We start from the raw sequence: 20,245 nt of genomic DNA, 5'->3' as shown, positions 1-20,245 counted from the left end.
AGATTATGAAGTGTTAGACTCAGTCAGTTTGTTTGCTGAAGAGTGGACAGGTGAGTAGGCTCAGAGTCCATGTGAGTCTTTGGCTGCCTAGAGCATCTTATTAAGTCATAAATGTCCCAGATGGATGCAGTTGGGATGGGCATGGGCCAAATGAGGAAATAAAATAGTTTGTGCATTGATTTAGCTTGCCTTTAGATTACATCTTCTTTATTTTAATACTATCCTATTAAAACATAACGAGCAAGAGTCTCCAGAGCAGAGTCATGAAGATATTATTAACTTGAGTATCATGTTGCTTTAATTGTATCTTCTCTGGGCAGATGCAAAAACCGAGTTACTGACAGGGAAGAAAAGGAGGAAAGTTTATCTTGTATATCTGTGAGTGCTGTTTTGAGGCCTCTCCCCACAGCCCACCTTTACCAAGAAAGGTCAGAAGGGCAAAGTGTGCTGATGCAGAAATCTTAAAAGCTAGAGATGTCTCAGCTGTTGATTACAAAATGGAAGATAACTGTGCTTTCTGGCAAGCTAAAAATGCCTTGAGTAGTATCTGTCAAGTCTCCCCCTCTTAGCTGCTGAATGTAAGATGCCAAAAAGGAACCAGGGGATCATGAATGTGTTGGAGAATGACATGGCAAAGGAGATGGGAGATCTCAGGTGGAAGATGTGATTAAGGGAAATAGTGCTTTCCCAAGGAAGAGATGTACAACCCACACCTTGGCCACCAAGAGCTTCACAGTCCACTGTGGAGCTCTTACCCCTACCCTTCCCCAACCTTTCCCCCTTAAAATCCTTCCCGTCCCAGGACTTCCCACTCAGGCCTCTTGGATGAAGTATAAGTGACTGAGGTGTGGAGAGTAGTAATGAAGGAGGATTGGGATTATCTTCAAAATTTAGGAACCTCGTTTTCCTTTTCAGATTTGTCTGTTCTTTTGCCAATATATAAAAGAAATAAAAGCAAAGCAAATGAGCAAAAACTCCTGGATAAGAATATAAAGTTAATAAATTATTACCTTCCTGAACTTGGCAGCTGTTAGATACTACAGAGGTCAATTTTAAGGACCCTCTTAGAAACAGTTGAAGGCAAGGAGACTTATGGGAAATTCTAGACCACAAGAACAGGAAAGGTGGCAAGAAAAGAGCATCTGCATTCTCGTTCGAAGCAATAAATACAAAGAAGATACTTATTTTCAGAACATTTACGAAGAACAGAAATGACATAGGACCCATTTTCTGCACACTAACTCTTCTTGACCTGACTTAGTAATGACAACTTAATGGATCTCACTCTTATTTTTCCCAACTGCTATGTTCATTTGCAACTTACTAGGCAACTCTCAGCTTGCGAATTCTTAGAGCTTAAGTTACTCTTAGTGGAAGCGAATTGGTGCAGTAGAGCTGGAAAGAGGAGCACTCCAAGGAGAGGCTTCCTTTGCTCTGAAGCTCATTCAGCACAAAATCACTTGGGACTCGGTTTCTGAGGTTCCAGATGTTCAGGAACAGATGCCCTCTCCACTAGTAAGTTTCACATGACAACAAATGAAGCTTCAACAGCCTTTGATTCCCCTGAGTTCTCTAACTTTATAGAGTAATTCTGTAAAACGATGGTTGCAGTGCTTATGATATGGTTGGTTGAGTAAGGGTACTTGCCATTCATCCTGACAACCTCATGAGTTCAAGCCACTGGGCCACACACATGTGTACATGGCTTGTGTGCACCTACATAAATACACATACAGAATAGACAAATGTAGTGAAATATATATAATAGTGTTTGCCAATGCAATATTTCTCTTTTTAATTATTAATTAGAATTTATTATATGGTTATAACTATTCTAGAGGTACATCAACATCATTAAGGAAGGATGAAAAGGGCTACTGTTTGCATCTATCATAGAAAATGGAATTAAAAACATTTCCAAATATTCAGATACATGGTTTTCTAAAGGCCCATGGGTGGTGGTGGTAAAATGCTACCAGTATCTTAGAGGCACTGAACCCTTTTCCCCATCTGGAATCTACCAAGTCCACACCGGCATCCCATTTTCCACAGATACCTATGAACTCGAAATTGCCTCTTTCTTTCTAACCATTTCAGCAAATGGGACCTAAGGTCTTTCTTCATTAATTGTAAGAAGCATAAAGGGCTGGGTTAGGAAGGGCCTCAAGGACCCTTGCAAGGTAGTGTCAAGAGGGCAAAGTAACAGAACTCAGTTGCTGTCACTGCTGTAGTTTCCTGACTTGTTTCCTTTCTTTTCATCTGTCCAGAGTGAGCCCCAAGAACTGAGAGTCAGGAGGAGACTCAGCTTTGTCTAGCGTCTGGGCAACTGTGCTCACTCCTCACTCTAAATTCCCTCTGTTAAACCAACTTTTCCCTCCGTGATCTGGCCGTGGAGGCTGCAGTGTCAGGCCGGTGTGCTTGTTTTTATATGCAAATAAATCACTTGATTATATTTCTTGTCCTTATGTTATCATGAATATTTCAAATGAATTTTATATGGTTCATATTTATGGTTTGGGAGCTATTTCACTTTTTGGCTCACTGCCGTCTCATCTGCATATACCATATCTCAGCTGATGTTGATTGGTCTCATTTACATATTCATCATGCTCCTATTTTCAAACATATTTTGTTATAAACTGGCTTTTCTTCCCCCCTCCGGTGTTATAATAGCACGTAGATGTGTTTTTAAATTGTACTCATTTCCATACATAATTTTTCTGGTTACCATAAATCACCACATTGTCACCTACTCTCCCCACTTTATTCAGCACAGTCTTCACACTTTATACCAAGCTGACATATGGCTCCAAAGTAATTAAAGACAATGTAAACAGTTTACAGTGCACTTTGCAAAACCACTTCACATTGCAGAGCGTTTAATGATTTCCCTTTACTCCCAGCAAGTCCCAAAGCAATGAAGAGTTGGGAGGCTTGAGATAAGGATGCTGATGAAGGCTAGAACATGAACAGTGGCTCTGTCATCTTTAGTGGGGAAGCTTCTGTTTTACCCAGAAGACTGTCCTGCTAACTTTTCACAAAAACAGAACTGGGTTAGTGAACCAGGAAGACTCATCTGCGAGGGTTAGGATGTATACCCAACTCTCCTTTCTTTTTTGATGGAAAAAAGCATGAATCTTTTGTAATTGTAAGGAGGAAGAGATGCAAGTCCATCAGTGTTATGGATACAGAATGGGAGGTTAAGATGCTAGACAACATTATGAATGAGGAGATATCGTTAACACTTATATAGCTGGTTGGTAGTTAGATGCTCATACAGCATGGGGGTGAGGGAAATAAAGTTGTGCAGTCTCAGAATCTGGGCAATCTAGTTAAGTCCATGAGCACAAAACACATTTTACTTTGGAATATCCAATAAGAAGCTAGAACTAATGGGCCAAGCAGTGATTTGATTAATACAGTATCTGTGTGGCTATTTCTGTTCTGGGTGGCCAGGATGAACAAGCGACCTCCCAACAATAGGAATCTATAGATAGACAAGCATGAGAGTCTATGCATACACTGGTAATTATATGGTCAACATTAAAGTACAGTCCAAGAGAAAAAATACATAAGAAGTTATGTGCAAAACCTGTGCTGTGAACATTTGTTAGACTCTTTTCTGTTCTGAGAGGCAGAAGAAAATAAACTCTCAACAGGCTTAAGCAAAAGAAGGGGATTTAATGGTTCATTTAACTCTATGGTCAGAGAGAAAGAATAGCTTTAGAAACAACTTTATTCAGGTTCTAGTGTTCTTAGGACTTGGGCTCTTTCTGATTCTTTCCTTTTATTATGCGAGTTTTATCCTCATCAACACCTATAGTGGATAGATGGTGACGATTGTCTGGCTTCACTTCTTTGTGGAGTTCTATTCCTTAAAAAAGAGCTGACTTTTTCATTGCTCAATCCCATGAAAGCCTCAAGATTTATGCTATGCCCAGATTACAGAAGCACTCCTCTAGCAGTCACTGAAGCTAAGAGACGTGGTGATTAAACTGCCTGCCACCTCAGTTATGAGCTCGTCTCCAGAGCTGGAAATGTCTCCTTCAACCATATGTACTTAGTGTAAGGGAGAAAAGACCTACAAACAAAACAATCCACTCTGCTGTGGGGGTACATCACATAGTAGAAACTCTGATACTTGGGTAAATAAGGTTGCAAAAAAAATTAGTTCCGCCATGAAGAAGAACAGTGTCTCTGTGTGGTTAGGGAAGACATCTTGAGGAGAACTGAGAGTTGAAGGATAGCAGGAGTTTCTAATTAGCATCCTCATCGCAATAATGATTGTAGTTAACTTTCACTGAGGGCTTTGCCGTGTGCCAGGTACCAAATGAAGCTTGTTGCAGTCATCCCTTTCCCCCATCCTCTCCCAAAGTCATTTGATCTGGCAATATTAGTTGTTGCTTGAGACCTTTGATAATTAGGCAGTTTTGAATAGTCTGTAGCCAAATCACAAGTGGGTGCAGGTGAAGAGCTGAGTGGAAGGGAGAGAGGGAGGGAGGGAGGGAGGGAAGGAGGGAAGGAGGGAAGGAGGGAGGAAGGGAGAGAGGGAGGAGGGCAGGAGAAGGTATTCTTTCAGTGGCATTCATGGTGAGAAGAGAGGTAAATGCATGGCGGGAAAGGAACATTTAGGAAAAGGTGTTTCCCTTTTCTCCTTTCAGTAAGGATAGGAGTGAGACATGGTCATATGCAGAATGAATTAAAGAGATTTAGGGAGAGGGAGATATGGAAGATGAAGCCAGTATTTATTATATGTAGGAAGTAGGTTAAAAAAATAAAGACTTTTACTTTAGGTGAAAAGGATGGTCGTAGGAAGGAGATGAGAACTTAGCCATGACAAAACAGGATGTGAGACAGTGTGGGGACGGAGATCCTGGGGACTACGGGAGCAGGTGGCTTCCTGAGACCTGTGGGATAGAGGGTGATGCTTCAGGGTGAGAAGAGTTAAAAGCCAACTGTAGTTGCACTTTATATCTCACTGCAATGGGCTCAGCTAATTTGTAAAGACAAGAGGCAGGAATGGATACGCTGTATATGGAGACACTGCGTTACCGAATCAGCTGCCTCGTTTCTTGTATTATTGTTATGTCAGCTCGCTTTGGCCAGCTCTTTGGCCATACAACAGTCTCATTGACGCTGAGTCTCCTGTGAGGGGCCAGCCATATTTGCCAGATAAAATTTTATGAGGTGGGTTATTTGTGATAGTCATTATTTTTGTAACTACGTGAGTGGTAGGATGTTTGGGGGATCCAGGAGTGCTTCTAGTCATCTAGTATATGTCACATGATTGGCAAGGCATTGGCTAGTCTACCACGGAACAAATCTCGCAAACTCTATGACTTCCATGGTATGCTCTGTTCAGATGAGTGCCTGTCCTTGTGTTGAATATCTTTACCAGCTGAGAACATTGGAAGACAGAACATTTTAAACTGAGCTTTCATCTAAAATGACAATGAAGGTCTCTTTCTCAAATACAGATGAGGAAGCAAAGGCCTTAAAGGCAACCTCAAGATTACATAGTCAGTTTATACGGAAGCTAGCAATGAACCAGGACTCTGGCCACTGTCTTGCAAGCAGATGGTTGAATTGTGAAAGCATAGAGCTTTCCTCCCTACTTTGTGTTCCATTTGTGATGAGATCATGTTCTCCCTCCCCCGGACATCAGCAAGGATAGTCTTAAAGTGGGGGGACCAACTAAGTGGGAAAATCCCACAGCTTCCAGGAGAAACACACGAGCTGGAGGGTAGCTTTCACCTTATTACTATAAAAGTATTTCCTTTTCTGACAACTCGGTATATCTCTGACTATACCTACTGACATATAGGTACTGAATCCTGACTGTGTCATTGTGGAGAGCATGTCTCCCTTCTAAAATCCTCCAGGGGAGCCACAGGCCTTCAAAGGAAGGGCATATTACTTGTGGTGTGAGAGGATTCACTCTGGGTTTACTGTTATACCCCGTCTTGAGAAAATTCCATTTGGAGTCAACTCTAAATTAAACTACATCATTAAAAGTCAGTGTTTGCTACAGCAAGGGAGACTTCTTGGCCAGTCCTACAAATGGTCTCAATACTTAAAACACATTTGCGAATCAGTGACTATTGATTGTGCATATGACTCAGGAACCAGAAGTCTAAAGAACGCTAAGGACAGAGATGTTAGCCCTTGCTGTTGATTCAAAGCTAACCAGAGCTAGTAGGAGGATGTCTTTGAAAGGAAAGGCAGTAAACAGAAAAAAATGATTTCTTTTATGAGTTATCTAATCTATGGGCCCTGGAAAGTAAATCATTTTGCAAAACCACACAAAAGTGATGGAATATTAGCAATTGTTTCTAAGCACCATTGGTAGGAAGCATGATAAGAAAGGAAAAGGGAAGGCATGCGAAAGATTTTTGGAACATCAGTGACTTTTAAATGCAGTCCTTCCCAAGGAATAGAGGTTCTAGGATGTGTTCTTAACCACCAGATCTATAGGTGCTCAGGACTTACATGCAGCACTATAGGGCTTATACATAACATGCATAATCTTCCCACATAGTCATGCATACTGCAACATAAATCAATTTTAGCTTATTTGAAATACGTAATGCAATGCAAACCTATATAAATAGTTGTATTATTGTATCAGTTATAGAATAACAACAATAAGAATTATGCACATACACATACATATACACATCAGAATATTTTCTCCCAAATATGTTCAATCCATGCTTTGTTGAATCTACAGATAAGGAGCCCTTGATAAGGATGGACACATGTATAGAACATCATGCTAGACATGGCACAAGGTCACCACCCATAGCCCACCTGGGGCATTCACACAGCAACATCAGATACCTACATTTTCTCTAGGTCCTCAAATCCAGAAAACGATCCTTTTGGGATGACTCGCAGCTTGGTGAGCACAAACCTCCTGAAAAGAGAGTGGGTATAAAGCATTATAATCTACCCGATCATAAACAATTGAGTGCTTGATGAATTCCATCAGGTAACACAAACACACATGGGATGCCTGCCATGAGAATAAGGCTTCAGATTGTTTCCCATTGTTCCCTTCCTCACAGAAAAGCGCTCGTCCAGGTTCTGTTTGTATGTGGAGATGAATTTAAGGTGGGTAAAGCTCTTACCATCAAATTTCAAGAAACACCGAGTAGCAGAGATGAGCAAGGGTTGTAGCCAAGGCCTGCCTGTCAGTCATGAGACCCTTCTATACATTGTCCTCCGGTCATACTAAGCTGACCTGCCATCCCATTCATCGGGGGAAAGGGGAATCAGGAGAAAAGTTCTGAGTGTTCTCACATGTTCACTGCAGTGAGGGCACCTGCTGGCAGTCAGTCCTCCTGGTACCAAGGGCGAGCTGTCCAGCATCCTGCCCAAGAAGGGTCCCTCCCATCCATACCCCACCGTTTCCCTCTCTTCCAGGAAAACACCCAGCAAATCTCCCTGCCTCTTTTGTACATCTCATGGTTGTATTTCCCCCCTCTGCTGAATTCCACCATACATATACAAGTATGCCACTGTTTTCCCTGTTCATGAAATCCTCTCTTTGCTGCAGCCATCTCTGGTTTTCTGACATCTCTTTTGTTTGAAATATCTGTCTGACCCTTGTGACAAAACAACTCCCATAGGGTCCTGCTCATCTCCTCACTCAGGGAAAATACAAATTGCCTACAGTGGCATTCAGAACCTCACAGGAGCTTCCTGTTCTCTATTCTCTAGCTCCTTTAACCCTTGTTTGCTTCAAAGTTTGCTAAACAGCTTAATTAGTGGTAAGAGTTTGCAATGCATGCGCTAAGTAACATTTTCAGATTCATCCCCTCATCAGGCCCACAGATAGCCTCCTGACTTGCCCTTCATCTTCCATTCTCTCAAAATTCACCTTCTCAGCTGGGTTTTTCTGACCTCTCTATGTAAAATGACAACGTCCCCGACATGTCCCCTGGCCCACTTCCCTACTTAACATTTTCTTCATGATCCTTCTGGCATGTTGTACATTCTTCTTTCTTGCCTGCCTGTTCACACAATTGTCTCTTCCTCTTGAGAGGCGTGAGAGTTCCACCGGGGCAGAGACTGTTTTCTGAGTTGTCACCTAGACCTGGCACATCACAGCTCTCTCTGAATGGGTTTTTACAACACTAGTGCCTGACAGGAGAGCAAAGCACGGAATGTGTATGAAATGCTTGAAGCAAAAGCTGCCTTGCATGGTTAAAGTCGGCCTGGAATTTCAGATGTTCTGAGCTGCAGTGTGGCCATGCAGGCCTTTTCTCTCCTGTTGTTTGAGCTTGGCTATCCACACTCCTTCCCTGTGATGAGGAGCCTTGGGAGAGAACAACTCCCCTGTTTCCTACCAACCCAACTTTTGTAGCTCTAGTAACAGGCTTCTTTTCTAGAAGTTTCAAGGATCTTGCCTGTATTGTTGTTCAAGGTTATTAAAACAATTAAGATTTTTAAAAAGTCTATAAACTTCATTATAAAAACTTGAAAAAAACACAAAAAGCAACTTACACAACAGACCCAAATCTATACATCAATGGACTTCTATATAGTTGAATAGTCATTTGTAATGGAAGCTAGTAGGGTCACACTGGATTTTATACTCTCATTTTTGAACATATTTTATGTGCTTTTACACTTGAAAGCATTTTTAAAAAAGAACAATTTTCATTTTCTCCAGAAGTCTTAAATAAATCATAACAAATATCACTTTAACATGTATGGCTGCGCTTGTACAAAAGTGTCAAAAAATTCTCAAAAGCCCAAAGTAAGAAACTGAATCCCAGATGTTATTCTAAGCAATTTTGAGTCCAAATCAGAATCTGAAGAGGGAGGGGAGAATGATTTTGATTTCCAGTTTTGGTAACCAAGGAATTTGTATATGGATGCCAAACTGGTCTGCCAGGTAACAGAGGGTAAATGCAAAGTCTCTGCCAATCTCTTCTTCTCTCTCTCCCTCTTCTCCTCTCCCTCCCTTTCAACCACCCCTCTTCTAGTTATTCTTTCCCCCTTATCTTATATGCATTCAAGAAAGAAATGAACAGAAAATAAAGACTAGTCCATTTTCACTGAAATACCACCCAGCAAATACTCCATAATTTGTGGAAAGCTATAGATCCTCAGATTCAGAAAACCCAAGGTGTCCTACAAAAAGAAACCAAATTTCATTGCTAGATGTCTGAGAATAAAAACTGTGGATCTATAAGAGAAAAAAAATTTAAAGCAAAAAGAGAGAAAAAGACAAAATATCTTCAAAGGGAAAGAATTAGAAAAGTTTGTAAGAATATCTTCAAAACTATTAGAGAAAAGCAATTGTTAATTTAGAATTATGTGACTAAAAAATTGCCATTCAAATATGAGGGTAAAATAAAGACATGAGGATAAATTTAATTAAACACTAAAAACTTTTAGCAAGATAATTCCTTTAGATAATAAGAAAACTTAATTCAGTAGGAAGACAGACAGACTGACACTCATATGCATACACACACTGCAGAGTCAAAAAATTAGTACCCTTCATTGACTAGGTGGGAATTCATAATGGTCAGAAAACCCATTAAGTCAATAAGCAATACTAAAAATATCGACCCTGAACTAAGTCACAGAGCAAATTAGGGTGAAAATAAAGAACTCTCTTGGCAAGAATGCAATTGCTCAGTCACTCAGAAAACTGTAGAAGATAATCTACTCCTTTACCTCAACACACATACACCCATATGGAAAATCAAAACAAAATATTAGCGCTCCTTTAAATCACACAAAGAAGAAATTACAGTCATAAGAAGATTTGGGGTAATATAAGAAAACAGAATATAAGTAGTTAAGCTGCTACTCATGCACAACTTTCAGCTTTAAATTATTATAGGAATAGGAGGGACAGAAAGACAGAATATTAATGAGCTAAGCTTCTGTCATAAGAAACCAGCAGAAGATGGATTGAACTGTTGAAAGAGAAAAACCATAAGGCAGTGTTTCCTCATTCTATTCCTGGTTAGAATTTAAAGTGAAACCCAAAAGCAGTACGGCAAGAAGAAGTACGGCATTGGCATGATTATTGGTATTGATTGTCAGCTTGACAGGATCTAGAATCATGTAGAAGATCCTCTGCATGTGTCAGTGAGCGAGGTTCTAAACTGTTAATTGGGGTGAGAAGACTTTTATCTAAATGTTGATGCAATCTTTTAATTGCCTAGGGTCCCAGACTGAGTAAAAAGTAGCAAGCAAGCTGAGCACTAGAATTGATCTGCTGGATTCCTTGCCATGGACACAAGCCAACAAGCTGCCTCAGGATCATGCCACCTCATGAGCCACTGATACCTTAGCTGATGTCTTAGTCAGGGTTTTACTGATGTGAAAACATCATAAGCAAACCTCCTCTTATAGAAGAAAACATTTAATTGGAGCTTATTTAAAGTGTCAGAGGCTTAGTCCATTATCATCGTGGTGGGGAGTCTGGTGGTATGTATGGGAACATGTTCTTGGAGAAGTAGCTGGTAGTTCCATATCTGCATCTATGGGCAGCAGGAAGAGAGGGACTCTGGGTTTGGAATGGGCTTTTTGAAAAACTGAGAGTCCACCCCCAATGATACACTTCCTCCAACAAGGGCACACTTCCTAATCTTTTCAAATGGTGTTTCTTCCTGGACCAAGTATGGGGGCCATTCTCATTCAAACAAACACAGTGGACTATTCCTTCAAACTATAAAATGAGCAAGCTCTTCTTCCCTTTTCAGGTATTTGATTGCAGTAAAGAGAAAACTAATTATTAGTAATATACAGTTGGGGAAATGAAAGACTGTCAATGAATATCAATATAATTGCTGAAACAAGAGACTAGCAACAGAGAAGTTTGGGGAAGATGAAACACGCAGGAGACACTAAAGCTTGATAAACAGTCCTTGGGCAAGAGCAGTTTGACATATAAAATTTGACTTTTTATGATGATGTAAAGGCAATATGCTTTCAGGAGAAGCTGGAATTCTAATTTTACATTTTGGTCTTTTCCTGGCTACCATTGTGAGCCACCAAAATGAGCCATAGCTCCCTATAGAAGTCATGAGGGTAGGAGAAGAAATGCCAGGCATTTTACAGTGGGTGCTTGTTCTTGGGTATTATTTGGGGGTTGTTTTTAGAATAGCTCACATCCTTGAGGATAGCAAAAGCCATGAATACTCAAGTAAGTACTTAATATAATATATATGCATATCTAGCTTATATATGCTTTTCTATATACTATTTATAAACTATCTCTAATTACTTATGGTATCAAATACAATGTAAATACTGTAGGTTTGAGGAATGTGACATTATCATTAAAAAATCTTTCTGGTCCAAGGTTGATTTGGTGCATAGGTACAGATGCCCAACTATTATGTGTTGTCACTGTTCTTCTGGATATACATATTCAATAAATTGCATTAAATATTCATCAATTTGTCATTAAATAGGCTTTGTGTTAAGTGGTGTCGTCCAACCACAGGGCAGTGTAAGTGTTCTGGGCATGTTTAAGACAGGTCAGGTGAGGCTGTAATGTTTGGTAAGTTAAGTGTGAGAATACAATTGTTTTTAACTGAAGATAGATTCTTTTCATAAAATATATCTGATTATGGTTCCCCCTCTCCCAACTCCTTCCAGATCTTCCCTACCTCCTCAAATGAAAATTTAAATTTCAATATTATCAACTGATTAATGGATTTATTCATGGTGAGTCATAAAGCATCTGTATTTATAAAGTTTAATCATTATATAAACTTTCCATTTTATAGCTGTAAAGTTAAGATTTGCTCTATTTATTGCTATAATGGGCGATGAATTATTTTTGTAATATTTATGGTCTAGGGCTGTGGTTTAAAGATCTCGTAATTCCAGGGCTGAAGAAATGAACCAGCAGTTAAGGGTGCTGGTTGCTGTTCCAAGGAATTGGGTTTAATTTCTAGCATCCATATGATGGTTCACAACCATCTATAACTCCAGTTCCAGGGGATCCGATGCCCTCTTCTGGCCTCTGCAGGAACTATGCACATATGTGGTATACAGACATATATGAAGACCAAACACCCATACACATAAAATTAAAATACTTTTGTAATTCTATCAGTAATGACAATTATAAGAGGCAATTATATTTGCTTGAATGTCTATTGAAAACAATTGAATTAATAACACTGTCAAATTTATTAACATACCAAGTTTATTTTAATCAACAATTTCTGATAACTCATTATGGTTTTGTTACTCTAATTATATTCACCAAATTTCAAAGGCATGGGAAGATTTCTACTAAGTAAAGAGCAAAGATAAAAACATTATTGTTGATAAGTTTTCATTTTAGGATTAAGGAACACGAAACTAACACTCATTGCAAAATTTAAGTTAGCCCTGAGAGAGAAACAAAAAACAATTCAAAAGTAAGAGCAACAATAGAGTAGAGATGAGAACAGAGAGAACTGACCAAATGGAAACTGATTCTGTAGAAAGATTAATAGGGTAGAAATAAAATGTGTTATGCTGTACAGGACACACACACTCAGATGCCACATACACATAGAAGACACAAAACACACACACACACACACACACACACTCACACATATATATATGTACACACATGGCTGGAGAGATGGCACTACAGATATAACTTTAAATGTGAAAACTCCAAGAAGTTTTTTAGATATTTTATTTTTTTAATTTTTTGTTTTCATTATTCTACTCTCATATAATATATATCCCAACTGTAATTTCCCCTCTTCCCCCTCCCTCTCCTCCTCCCGGAACTCACCTACCTATCCTCTCCTCCAGATCCTCTGTTTTTCCTTTCTCTTCAGAAAACAGAAGAATATATATATATATATATATATATATATATATATATATATATTCCTTAGTTAAAATCAAACAGCACAGGAAGTTTTCATAGAGACAGAATTAGCACAACTATCTCAGGTAGATACAAGACACTGCATAGTTTGGTGGGTCATAGTTTAAAAACTTTTCATAAAATATCAAGGTCAAACAATATAATTTCAGAACTGTACTCTGGCTCTTGAGATCAGAAAAGAAAACCCCAACTTTGTAAAAACTACCCAAGACACTGCCATAGTGAGAAAGAAAATTTCTTTCAGGCTGTCTGGTGTAGTTAGTGTAACTTGATAGCAAAGCCAGACAGGGACAAAATAAAAAAAGAAAAAAAATTTAAGATAAAAATCTCATTAGTATAAATATACAGTCTGAAATAACAGCAATAATGGTGCCATACAGTCTAAATAAAAAAAAAATCAAGTTGGGTTTCCCAAGAATTTCAAAGTTGCCATATGTTAGGCAACTCTTCAAATAAAATTGCAATATTAAAAGAGAGAAAAAACATAATTTCTCTACTAGGCATAGAAAATATATTTGATGAAAACCTCTGTCTAGGCTGTATTTCCTTCGTCTTGGGATTTGTAAGTCTAAGGAGCCATCTTTTCAATGGTCTGCCCTTAGACCTGTTGGCTTCACCACTTTTAAATAATAAAGCCTGCAATCAAGACCTATAAAAATGCCGACATAATCGTTAAAATGAGGATAGCCAGTCCCAGAACCAGCACAGAGTTTATCTCTGCATCAAGAGGTAAGGCAGCACTCAGGACTATATCCAAAGTATCTTGTATTTTAATGATGACCCGGAAAAGGGTGACCAAACGTCAAGACCTGGCAAAGCTGATGGCTGTTTGATAGATATTTTTATATCATTCTTTAGTCCTTGTATGTGAAATATTTCATGATCAAGTTTGGAAGACTGAGATTCCCAAGCATCTTTTATTTATTTGGTTGTTTTAGAACAGGGCTGTTAGAAGTGCCATCAGCCTGCCTTTGGGAAGGTGGCTCTTTTAACTCATTCTGTTAGGGGCAGAATGCACACAAAAGGTTGCTACAAGTATGCACAATTCACCAAGATGCCTTCTGAAAAAAAAAGTGTTCTTTGTTATTTATTAGTCTGTGTTCTTATGTGATAAGTGGGGTGGGCAGGTGGGTTTTTATTCCTTCTTCCCCCCATGTTGGGAAGCTTTAGGTCTTCCTTGAACTCTGTCTCTGATCACAGTAATTCATGTCTTGGGCAGAGCATTCACCCTTGGCCAAGTTTAATTCCCTTTTCTGGCTGAAAGGAAAATGTGTTAAAAGATTCCATAAAAAGCTTTCTGGCAGTCTGGAAAATGGCCAATACTCTTTTTGAGAAATCTGCCTTTTTATGATGACCCAAGTGTAAATGACACTAGGCTTGATATTCTTTGAATTTCACACAAGTTTAAAAATTCAAGCGAGAACAGCTTGGCAAAGGATGCACAGGGAAGGAATTGATCATCAGTCTGACCCCGTAAAGCCATAAGCTTTCATGCCTCACACTCTTTATGTCAAACGCCCACCCTAATTAACATTCTGAGCATGATTTTAGGGACACAATGTGGAGAGAACTAAGTAAACAATGCAATTAGAAAGAAAAGCAGCACAAACCACTGGGATGAACTATTTTCCATGATCCAGCAGATGACCAAGCTGGTGAGAAAGTGATCTGGGTATCTAAGTGGCTGTATTTCCTCTGTTGTTATCCATGAGTCTTAGAAACATGCAGAGCACATGATGTGTAGGAATAGGTGGCTTGCATATGTAATTTGACTCACAGATGGGTAGATCGATAGACAGACAGATGATTTATGACAGAGCGTATATGTGTGCACACATGTGTGCAAATGTAGACATGTAGCCGGGCGGTGGTGGCGCACGCCTTTAATCCCAGCACTCGGAAGGCAGAGGCAGGCGGATCTCTGAGTTCGAGGCCAGCCTGGTCTACAAGAGCTAGTTCCAGGACAGGCTCTAGAAACTACAGGGAAACCCTGTCTCGAAAAACCAAAACAAACAAACAAACAAAAAAAGTAGACATGTATGCTAGGTATGAATGTGGGGGTCAGAGGGCAACCTCAGATGTCAGTCTTCATTTTCTACCTCACCGATACAAGATTTCTTCTTGTCCATGGCTATATACGCCAGGCTGGATGGCCCAGGAGCTTCTAAGGATTCTCCCATCTTTTTCTTTCACCTTCCTGTAACTGGGGTGCTGGGGTTACAACGACATTACAATACCCAGGTCGATGTGGGTTCTAGGGGTCTGAACTCAGATCTTCACATGTGTTTAGCAAGCATGCTTACCCACTTCAGCCTTCACCTTAAATGTTTTTTTTTTTTTTTAATAAAACTCCATTACATTTTTATATGAACCCTGACTGACTGGAATAGTAAGATAGTAGCAAATGTCCCATGCCTTAGTATGCAATGCTACCTATGATAAAATACATGGAAATTGGTCCAGCCAACATGAATTCACCAGTTGCCTTCAAGGTTGAATGAAGGTGTTAGCATCTCCTGGGGGGGGGGACTCTGAAGAGGTGTCAGTGTTGTGAAATCTTGTTCAAGCCAAGTGTGTGAGGCAGCTGAAGAGCTATGTAAGGGGTTGACATGTGCTTCCTGCTGTTTGAGGAATAGAGGAACTAGAACATGGCCATCTGTGACCTGTGAAGTGGCCAGCTATTTGAGAGAGAAAACTTCTAGTCTACAGACAATTGGGCAAAAGTATGAGTTTTCCCATGAGGTAGACCTAGGCCTAACAGAGTGGAGATCTGAGAAAGCTTATTCTGAAGAAAGTGGATTTTTTCTGTCTACTGAATTGGTACCAAAAGTGAGGCTGCAAGTAGGGGATGCTGGAGGCAGGCAGAGGGAGGTCTTCAGTGTCAGGAAACTGCTGAGCCTACAGTTGACATTTGGATCCCTGCCACACCCTGAGGGACTACCAGGCTGTAGGTGACATAATTGAATTCTTCTCCTTCCAATCATGTTTCCTCTGCAACCCAACTCATTTGAGATCAGAAACTATAGCAACTGGAGGCAGAGAAAAATACAGAAAAAGAAACATGCTTTCTTTACTAGTTTTTGGTTTCCAAGCCTGTAGTAGGAACATGTAGTAGACAAACGGTGCTTAAATTGATTCAAACAGCAGAGTTTTATCACTAATGATGACACTAGACTTTTTACATTAGTGGGATGGTGATGGCATTTGCCATAAGAGGCAAAAGAGGAAGTTTGTCTCTGTGTTGATTTCTTGGTTGTTAAAAACCATCCCAACACCCTCCCTTTTTAAAAGATAAAAGTCTCTCCTTTTCGATTTTTAGTTTTATTTATTTATTTTTAGAGATGGGCTCTCTCTCTCTTGGCTGTCCTAGAACTCACTGTATAGGTCAGGTTGACCTGAAACTCACAGAGATCCACCTGCATCTTCCTCCCAAGCGCTGGGATTAAGGGCATATGTCAACATGCCTTGCTTAAAACTGTATCCTGATCATCATTGAGAAAGCCCGATTTGTGGAGGAAGCAGTATTTTGAACTAAAGCAGGAGAATGGATGGGAAGATATAAAAGCATGGTTACTTCTTGTGTTAGCCAGGATGGTAGTGGAGCAGGGCATGATACCCATTCAAGCACTTTCTCACAGCTGCTCTGAATCTGCTGTCCTTTTGCTTCCATTTCTGTGGCCTTATTTCAACATCTGTTCTCTTTGGTAACAGGGATGGTGCCATCTTTGTATATCATGCCTGAATTGATCTCCTCTTCCAGGCAACCTCCCAGCAAGGTTGGAGCCTTTCTCTCCGTCTGGTCTTTCCTTTGTTTACATTGACTGGGAACAGAATTTCCCTCATCGGTGTATTTTATTACAGGCTACCTTCTCTCTTTTTGCTTGAGAGTATGGTTTAGGAGCCATTTATATATGAGTATTCTCTGGAGAAGCACAGTAGTGAAGAGAAAAGCTAACATGTTAAAAAAAAACAACAAAAACAAAAAACAAAAAAAAACAACCAACTAAACAGACAAAAAACAAAAACAAACAAACAAGCAAAAAAAAAAAAAAAACCCTTAGAACTCTGAGTCCCATTTTGCCTCTATTTATACAACATATAAATCCCATTTGTAAATCGGAATTTTGGCCCTGGTAAATTTTACAATATGGTTGTACGATGGGATCATAGTCATGTTCTTTCCACCTCAGTTCCCCTGTAAAAGTGAAAGAAACACTCCCGTTTTAATTGCTTATCACAGAAAGAATCTGTTCTAGGACGTGACAGAATAATATACTTCTTTTTCTGTCCTGAGGTCAGAACGTCTCTGCCATCACTCAGGACGTTGCAGCCTGGGTAGGAGGTATGCACATATCCTCTTCTCTGGCATCTGTCTAGTCTGTCTCACCTATCATATTCGGGGAGCGGTTCCTCAATACTACTTGCCACCACATTTTTTAACCTAAAGAAAGACAGAACAAAAGGCAAGAAAACCAAAGAATGCCAAAGCCCCACATTCAGTCTGCTCACAGTTGCCTCTGGGAATCCAAACCCACTGGTCACATTCTTTTTCCCTTAACCGTCTTCCTAACTGAAAGATTTCACGTGGCATGCGATATCTCCTGTGTGTAAATTAACCTCTCACCAAACTTCTGCCACTTATTGTCTTGAGCTGTATTTGTTCCCAAATTGCATAGGTTTAGATGCTGTAGCTCCAGGTATCTAGGATGGTCCCAGAGAGCAGGCACTTGGGTGGAACCCAAACAGCTCAGTCAGTGCCATAGGTACTGCAGGTATAGATGAATGCTGGTAGATGTAGGGTCATGATACCAGCAATTGCTCTATGTTGAAATAGTCATTCTGTGTTTCAGGCAACTGTCTCACATTCTAAACCATGGAACTTTGTACACCCCTTAAAACTAGTCTGACTATACTAATTGGTTATCTCTGCATAACATCGAGGACATTTCTGAGTTATGGAGGAGTCAAACCTTCTTGGAATTTAATACAGATATGCTAGAAATATAAAAAGTATTTTAATGATATGGCAGAGCAGTTGGTTTAAAGTAAAAACTGTACAATAATGGCCTATGAATGGAATCCTGGCCAAGACATGTTTTTATTCAGCCCAGACAATATTTTAAATGAGTTTGAATTGTTTGCCAGTACTTCTAATTGTGAGAGTTCATCTAAAACTGTAGATTTAAGGCAGAGGATGTAGTGACACTAGGCTTTAGCCTGAAGATTCATTGGTGCCAGTGGTCAAATGATAGCTGACACCTTATGCTAACAGGAGCTGCTATTTGGTTAGGATTTGCTAATACTCTGCTGTGCATGTTAAGACACTGAGTTTGCGATTTCTGGTGTCTAGAAGGATATATTCTGAATAAGTCGGAATCCTTCAGAACGAACTGATTCCCAATTCTGGTCACATAATCCTCTAATGGAAATTTTTACATGCCACCTGTGCCTGAGCTTTGGCCTGGAAGGGGCGTGGCCATCATCATCCTTAGTTTAAAGCTCGCTGGGGTACTTGGTGCATAATTAAGCTGAGTGAAATAAAACATCAGCAGCAAACAGCTCTGATCAGTCGTTAAGGGGTTGGCAGAAACTGGGAGCGTGATGGGTGGGGTAGGTTGCATCAAGCTTCTTTTATTTCTGATCTTTTCTGTTAGACTGTGCTTAAGGAACAATCTCAACACCTGGAACCATCAAGAACCTTCAGTCATTATACTAATATCTGTGTTACTGACACACAGATAGCTACATAACTGAATAAGTCATATATATCTTGCTGTGGGACCTCCTTTGATGGACTGATCTGGGTTTATGGATAATGCGGTCAGGGTCACAGTGAGGAGCACTCTATGTTAGGTGTGCAGTGCCACTGCTAGTCACAGACAGCACAACAGAGCAGCACACCCTGTGGAAATAAAGTCACTAAGCCAGAAAGGATAACATAAAATGTCTGGTCAAACTTTTAATGCTTTTCTTTTCAAATATCAGACACTTCTGTATATGTTGTGACACAGTGCCAAAAAAGAACAACCACAAAAATCAATAAAACCTAAATTATATGTCATAATGCACTTATGTTCTAACTGTAGATAAGAGTGAGGAGAAAAGAGTCTAAAACAAAGCAGAAATGGTTATGGAGAAACTGAACAAATATAGGCCCAGTAATGCATAATATAATTGCATAAAAACAGAAACATTCCTTTAGAGTTAAATGAATACATGCACATGCAGAGATGGAGGGGTGTGAAAGAGGGAGGTGAAAGGTATTGCTACCACTAATTACTTAAATTTTTTTGACCATCTACCACATGGTTCACAATTTCTAGGGGAAACTAGTAAGCAAGGTACATTCCCTTCTCCACCAGGTCTAATTTTGTTGTGTGTATATCCATCAGCCAATAACAGCAGTGTAGAACAGTAGAAATGACAAAAGACAACGACTTGGTATTTCTGTGTCAGGTGCTATGTTCAACTTCATGTTTACATTAGCTGTTGCAAAACTTAGAACCACCTTAAGATGTGGGTAACTGCATCTGTGCCCACTTACAGGTGGAGACACCAAGTTTTACTTGGTCTGTTATTTAACAATGGATATGGTTCTCAAGTAGCAGTCTATCCCCAAAGCCAGGTCTACAAGCCTCTGTGTGTCTATAGAGTAGAGAGATAGGGGATGTGATTCAGGGTTGATTGGTTTTTAATGTAGGAAACTGGGGTGCCTAACAAATGAAATGAAGCTTAGGAATTTATAAAGAAGGGAAGAGTGCACCCACCCACTGAGATGGTGGGGCTGATCTAATGGGAGCTCACCAAGGCCAGCTGGACTGGGACTGAAAAAGCATGGGATAAAACCAGACTCCCAGAACATGGAGGACAATGAGGGCTGCTGAGAAGCCAAGGACAATGGCACTGGGTTTTGATGCTACTGCATGTACTGGCTTTGGAGGGGCCTAGCCTGTGTGGATGCTCACCTTCCTAGACCTAGATGGAGGGGGGGAGGATTGTGGACTTCCCACAGGGTGGGGGACCCTTACTGCTCTTCGGACTGGAGAGGGAGGGGGTGGGAATGGGGGGAGAGGGAGAGAAATGGGAGGCGGGGAGGAGGCAGAAATTTTTAATTAAAAAAATAATAAAAAAATAAAAAAGAAGGGAAATTGAATCAAAGGGGACAGTAGTCTTCCAAGGCTAAAGACTCCAAAACTCCCAAGGAAGCCCCAAGACTATTAAAGGTAAGATTTCACTAGAAAATTCTCCTCAGAACAATCCTTAAACAGTCATCCTCATCCAGTCTGTGTGGGAGAGGCAAGTATGTGGAGGTCAGAGGACAAATTTTAGACATTTGTTCTCTTCTTCCGTGATATGGGACGCCGAGGCTGA

General features: G+C 40.0%; 1 protein-coding gene across 5 annotated transcripts in view; it reads right to left on the bottom strand.

Annotated features, from left to right (window-relative positions):
- Fshr (follicle stimulating hormone receptor) overlaps window positions 1-20,245 on the bottom strand; it is a 193,694-nt gene that overhangs the window by 90,725 nt on the left and 82,724 nt on the right. For all 5 annotated transcript variants that reach the window (XM_038320213.1, XM_038320217.1, XM_038320216.1 and 2 more), the window contains exon 3: window positions 6,845-6,916. In XM_038320213.1, coding sequence (XP_038176141.1) covers window positions 6,845-6,916 — 72 coding nt within the window. The remainder of the gene's footprint in view (window positions 1-6,844; window positions 6,917-20,245) is intronic.

Source organism: Arvicola amphibius, chromosome 2, assembly GCF_903992535.2.
Source record: "Arvicola amphibius chromosome 2, mArvAmp1.2, whole genome shotgun sequence".
Taxonomy (NCBI): domain Eukaryota; kingdom Metazoa; phylum Chordata; class Mammalia; order Rodentia; family Cricetidae; genus Arvicola; species Arvicola amphibius.
This window is presented reverse-complemented; position numbering and strand designations above follow the sequence as displayed.